The sequence below is a fragment of the Trichechus manatus genome, unplaced genomic scaffold (genome assembly GCF_000243295.1).
Source record: "Trichechus manatus latirostris isolate Lorelei unplaced genomic scaffold, TriManLat1.0 scaffold00294, whole genome shotgun sequence".
Taxonomy (NCBI): domain Eukaryota; kingdom Metazoa; phylum Chordata; class Mammalia; order Sirenia; family Trichechidae; genus Trichechus; species Trichechus manatus.
This window is the reverse complement of record NW_004444230.1, coordinates 757,176-763,494: the sequence shown is the minus strand read 5'-3', so window position 1 is coordinate 763,494 and position 6,319 is coordinate 757,176. Positions and strand designations below refer to the sequence as shown.

At 40.2% G+C, this 6,319-nt stretch overlaps 1 protein-coding gene across 1 annotated transcript in view; it reads right to left on the bottom strand.

The window, feature by feature from the left end:
* LOC101354148 (signal transducer and activator of transcription 5B) overlaps window positions 1–6,319 on the bottom strand; it is a 57,909-nt gene that overhangs the window by 4,333 nt on the left and 47,257 nt on the right. Inside the window, exons 8-11 of the mRNA XM_023725264.1 lie at window positions 5,059–5,352; window positions 3,497–3,591; window positions 3,264–3,394; window positions 2,028–2,183 (exon numbers count right to left, since the gene is read on the bottom strand). Of these exons, the coding sequence (XP_023581032.1) occupies window positions 2,028–2,183; window positions 3,264–3,394; window positions 3,497–3,591; window positions 5,059–5,352 (676 nt within the window). The remainder of the gene's footprint in view (window positions 1–2,027; window positions 2,184–3,263; window positions 3,395–3,496; window positions 3,592–5,058; window positions 5,353–6,319) is intronic.

Below are 6,319 nucleotides of genomic sequence, written 5' to 3'. Positions count from 1 at the left end.
GAGTTACACTGCTTGAGTTCAAATCCTGCTCGGCCACTTGCTAGCTATGTGATCTCTGGTAATTTTTTTTACTTTTCTTTGCCTCAGTTTCTTCACCTGTGAAATGGGGATAATAATAGTACCTACTTCATAGGCTGTTCTGAGGATTAAATGAAATGCTACATGTAAAGTGCTCAGAAAAGTGCCAACACATAGTAAGCATTCAACAAGTGTTAGCTGCTGTTATTGTTATATTATTGTTGTTATTATCGTATGAAAAGATATTTGACCTTACCTAGCAGCAAGAAGTGAAAATAAGAACAATAAGACACATTTTAATGCTAATTAGACTGGCAAACATAAAACTCATTAATAGACTCTACGGTTGGCAAAAGTATGGAGAAGCAGACACTAATAGACATGTAATGGGAGTGAAAACGGATTTGGCTTTCTGGAGGGCAATTCTGGAAAGATGCATCAAAATGCTTAAAAAACACACACCCTTTGACACAAATTCTACTTGAAGGAATTTATCCTAAGGACATAGCTGAAAAAAAATGCATGAAGATGTGTGTGTGTACTAGATTATCTCAACATTAATCATAACAAAAAATTGTGAAGAAGTTAAATTGTAAATATCTTGAATAACCAACATGGAATCACCATATAGTGGAATTCTATGCAATCATTAAAATGATGTTGTAAGATTATGTTTACTGATCCAGAGCTCTGCCTATGATATATTTTTAAGAAAAAAAAAAAAAAAATCAGGTCACACAATACTATCTATGGTATGATTCAAACCCAAACTCTTTACCTTGGACACTGAGCCCAGACAGGATCTGGCCCTGCCTATCACATTGACCTCATTTCCTACCACTTTTGTCCTTGCTCAGCTACTCCAGCCTTCCAGGCCCTCGTGAGGTTTTTCAACGCACCAAGCTCACTCCCATCTCAGGGTTTTTGTACTTGTTTTCTCTGTCTGGAATGGTTTTTCTCTAGGTCTTCAGATGACTAGCTTCCTTACTTTGTCCAGTCGATTCAAGGGTCACCTCCACAGGGAAGCCTTCCCTGACCACTCTAGTTGAATGCTACCTCCCACCCTCTTTGCCTCACTTCTCTATCCCTTTGCCTTGCTTTATTCTTCTTTACAGCAACCATTACTAAACAAACACATTATTTTACTTGTTTATTATCTTCCTTCCTTCACTAGACTGTAACCTCCACACAGGTAGCACTCAAAATGCATCTAAGGCCTGACAGAAGGAATCGAGAATACTGCAGAAGAAAGGCCTGGTGATCTGCTTCTGTTAAGATTACCACCAAGAAAACCCTACAGAGAGGTTCTACTCTGTAACACATGGGGTGCCATGAGTTGGCATTGATTTGACAGCAAGGAACCACAACAGTAACATCTATATAGACTGGAAGAATAGTCACTAAATTGTTTACAGTGGTTAATCTCTAGATGAGAGGATGTTGTGTGATGTCTATTTTCTTTTTAATGCTTTTCGGTAAATTTTACAATAAGCACGGAATACTTCTATGCTCAGAAAACAGCAAGACAATCTCTGTTTAGAAAAATTTTTACCTTCCTAATTTTGTCTGATCTAGAGTGTAATAAAAACAATTTATTTATTCCCTTCAATTTGATATTTAGGGTAAGTGGTAGATGTTTTCTGTCTGAAGAATTAAAACAAAACAAAACAAAACAAACCCATTGCCGTCGAGTCAATTTCAACTCACAGGGACCCTATAGGACAGAGCAGAACTGCCCCACAGGGTTTCCAAGGGGCAGGGGGTGGATTCAAACTGCTGACCTTTTGATTAGCATCCATAGCTCTTAACCACTGCACCATGAGGGCTCCTAGAATTTACATCTGCCCTGGATAATGCTCAAATATCAATAACTAAACTCTAACTGTGTAAGTTTTCATGCAAGAGAGAGACACACATAAACACAAATAAAAACAAAAAGAAAAAAGAAACCTAAAATCACAACAAAATCAAATCAGAATGCGAACACTTGTTACCAGTGGCAGGCTCACATGGAACTGGTGTGTAATATTTGGAGTACACTTCGTCTTTGGGCCGGTCAGGAAACACGTAGATAAGGTAATTCAGGTCCCCCAAGCGGTCAGCTAGGGACCGGATGGAGAAGTCTCTGGTAGTAAAAGGCATCAGGTTCCAAAACATTCTTTCCTCTAAACCAATAAACAGAATAATCACATTCTAAACGTGACTTCTGAATAGGAAATCTTACAGCACAAATATACTACAAGTTAAAGCTCTCCATTTAAACTTGCCCCCATGAAAATCCCCATTAAAATAACCACGCACTGTAGATAAAGTAGTTTTAAAAAGCCCCAGGTAGACAGGCAGGTAATGCACACATGACCTCTGAGAGATCCAACAATCACAGGTGGTTTCAAGTTGAAAGAGTATTCAGTCCCTCTCTGGAAAAAACAGTTCTCATTAACCCAGTCCCTGATTCCCTGTACAAAAGTACACAAGGGAGGTGAGAGGCATGCCCACAGCCAGAGGACGCATGAGAGCTAGTAAAAAGCTTTTTGAATTTTTAAGTCACAAAAAACAAACTCACAAGCAACTTTTATTGTGAAGGTCAGAGGAAAGAACTAACATTCCTGGGTGGAAATGATCATTGGCAATATCTTTACACTGGAGTCCCTGGGTGACCCAAATGGTTAAGCACTAGGCTACTTGTCAAAAGGTTGGGGGTTCAAATCCACCCACAGGCGCCTCAGAAGAAGGCCTGGCGATCTGCTTCTGAAAGGTCACAGCACTGAAAAGTCTATGGATTCTACTCTGCACACAGGGGGTCACCATGAGTCAGAACTGACTGAATGGCAACCACCACCACCTTTACATTAGTTAGGAAAAAGGGATAATTAAAGTAGAATACTATTACTGCTCTAATGACTCCAAATCATCAAAGTAATTCATCACTGAAACAAGCTCAAGGTTGACTAATAATGAAGCAAACCTTTCAAAGGGAAGCAGCTGAGATTCTGCACAGGCTGCTGTATTATAGGAAGCCATGTCATGCTTAAACACATTTGTGTTTCCCAAAATTAGTGACTGTCTTTCCCATAATTAGATTTTTATCTCGTCAGATCTATTATGGGCAGCTGTGACATGGTTATACACCCGTGTTTCCTATAATTAGTACTGGTTCCAACAAATAAATTGTTTGTTAAAGTAATTTAGCAATAAAAGCAGCTAACTCGAGCCAAGACGTGTCCTAAAAAGGAAAGGGCACTCACGAGAGTCAAACTTCCAAGCAATGGTGATGCCGCCAATTTCAGAGTCGCTGAATCTCAGCAGGAAGGTCCCATCTGGCTTGTTAATGAGTAGGTCATGGGCCTGTTGCTTGTTCACAAAACCCAAAATAGCCCTGGATCACAAAGGCCAAAGGAGCAGAAGCAGAGTGTGATGCTTGACGCCAGAAAGAAAACCCTCTTACTCTACTGCTAACTTAAGAAATGATGATTCTCACCCATCATTCCAGTGAGGCTTGAGATGTTTTTTTAACACTTCCATCACACCGTCAAACCACTGCCAGAAAGTGTAATTCCGTCCTGGTAAATTCTCCTGGTTGAATATACAACAATGAACACAAGAAAGCAAGAACAACACTTGGAATGCTAATCTGCAAATAACTTTAATTGGAAAAAATAAATAGAAAACAAACATCTACACCGTTAGAAGCATACAGGTGTATGTGTGCGTCTGTGTGTGTGTCTGTGTGTGTGTCTGTGTGTGTATATATATAGATATGTACCTGTATGTATACCTATACCTCTAAGTAGATATATACATACATACATATATATATATATGTATATATCCACCCAGAAGTGCCTTAGAAGAAAGGCCTGGCGATCTGCTTCTGAAAGACCACAGCCATTGAAAACCCTATGCAGCGCAGTTCTATTCTGAAACACATGAGGTTGCCATGAGTCAGAATTGACTTGATGGCAACTGATTTTTTTTTTTTTAACGTGAGTTTACCACATAGTCCTATAGCCAGAAAAACAGAGTAGAGAGGAAAAGAAGGAAGAAGAGGAAAATACCAAAGAGAAATTACCAACACCCAGTGGAGCTCTGCTACAGACACTTTCCCCTGGATCTGGACTGACCAGTCCCCTGCTACTTTCAATGTGTGGTCTGTGGCCAGCAGCATCAGTATCACCTGGGAGCTTTTAAGGAATGCAGAGTTTCAAGCCCCATCTCAGACCTGCTGAATCGGAATCTGCATTTTAACAAGATGCCCAGGAGATTCATAAATTTGAACTGGATTAGATCAGACTGTGAGGCCTCAGATCTCTCTCCATCACACAGCTTGTTACTAGTAATTATCGGCAAAACAGAGTTCCATGATTCTACTGGAAGGCAGATGCTTCACGACAATGCCAAAGACAGACTATGGAGACCTCCTGCTTCACCTATCAAACCTCCCCTGAACACCAGCAAAACTGTTGGCCAACTTCTTAACACAAAACCATTTAACAGAGTTAAAGACTCAGGGACTATCAGCTACCTGAATTAAGGGCATTTAAAACTCTTCTGAGAAGTGGGTAAGAAAAGAAACAGAAGTTAAATTGAAAATCCATGAAAGATTTGACATGTGCCATCTCAATTACCAGATGCTAAAGGAAAAAGGCCCTTCATCAGCAGCCCCTTTTGAGGTTTAGGGTTCCATGGGAGCCTGACTTTACATTACACATCAGGGAACGTCAGAGAGTGAACAGGATGGAGCCATGCAATTCTGACCATCCCAAGAGCTTTATTTCCCATGAGTTATGTTAACGTTTGCTTTGCTCTGTTTCCTTTATAAAGGAACTTGTACCTAAAGCCTAACTTATTTAAATATGCAAAGATGTCATTTTCTCCTTAAGACCCGGATAACTCTCAAGTAGTCCATCTATCCAGAAGCTTCCTATTACTTTGGTACATTTTATTAGAACGAAGAACAAGGGCTCAAGACAGGGAGATTCCTGAAGGCATCTGGTTTTGAGATATTGATCTAAGATAGCAGCTGGCGGCTGTGGTCCTCACCCTGTTGAACTGGGACCAGGACACAGACATGTTGCTGTAATCCTCCAGGTGGTTGCTGCTGCTGTTGAACAGTTTCTGTGCCAGGAACACGAGGTTCTCCTTGGTCAGGCCCCGGCTGCTCTGCACTTCTGCCTTGAACTTCATGTTGAGTGCTTCACACAGCTGCGGCCAGAGCACTTTGTCCGGCACAGCAAATGGCACCCTGCCCTGAGAGGGAGAGAAGCGGGACTCTTGTGAGAAAACAGCTGCATGATTTACTCCCTCAACCTGCAAAAGAAAACTATCTATGGCTAGAAGTAGTTAGACATTTGTCTTGCAGAGCCTGAGAATAAATTCAAACTTTCTTGCTGTATGCAATTCTGCAAAATTCAGAAGGTTCCATCTTACCTTCTTCACTCATGACTCAGGAGGTAACCCCATGCTATTTGTGCTGCTTTGTGAACGAGCTGCTAGTCCACAGTCCATTGCTAGAGTCTAACAGCGTAACCTCATGGGGGAATTCAGAAATCTAAAAGACTGGTTTTCTTGGTACAGAGAGGAAGTGCGTATGTGTGCATTCACGTGTGTAACACTTGTTCCTGACACTTTACACCAAGAACTGTCACTCAAAGTGAAAGAACTTAGTATGGAAGAGTGGAAATTACAAATTGGATGACTTTTCTAGTTGAGAAGTAGGTTACAATATGAATTGTTAATAAACCGTTTATCATCCCATTCAGCCACAGCACTTCGTTTTAATTATTATAAATTTTTCTTGAATAGGCAATTTCCTCACATGATATAATATTCGAAAAGTATGTAAGAGTATACAGTGAAGTCACTTTCCCATCCCTATCCCCCAGGTACCCGGTTCTTCTCCTCAAAGGCATCTAATCTAGTTTCTTGTGTATATCTTCAGAGATATTCTATATATGCTAGCAAATATATATAACTTTTCTTTTTTTACACAAATGGGACCATAAAATCCACATTGTTCTGCATCTCACTTTTTTCACCTAGTACTGTATCTGGGAGATCTTATATGAGTACATAAAGAAATTCTTCATTCTCTTTTATGGCTGCTAAATATTCTACCACATGGCTAAATAATAATCTACTTAACTAGAGCCCCACAGGTGGGCATTTGTATACCAGCTTCCAAACCTCGGCTTTTACAAACAGTGTTGCAATGCACTTGTGTCATTTGGTACATATGCAAATGCATCTGTAGAATAAATTCCCACAAGTATTTATTTATTTTAAAATCGTATAGGACGCACAC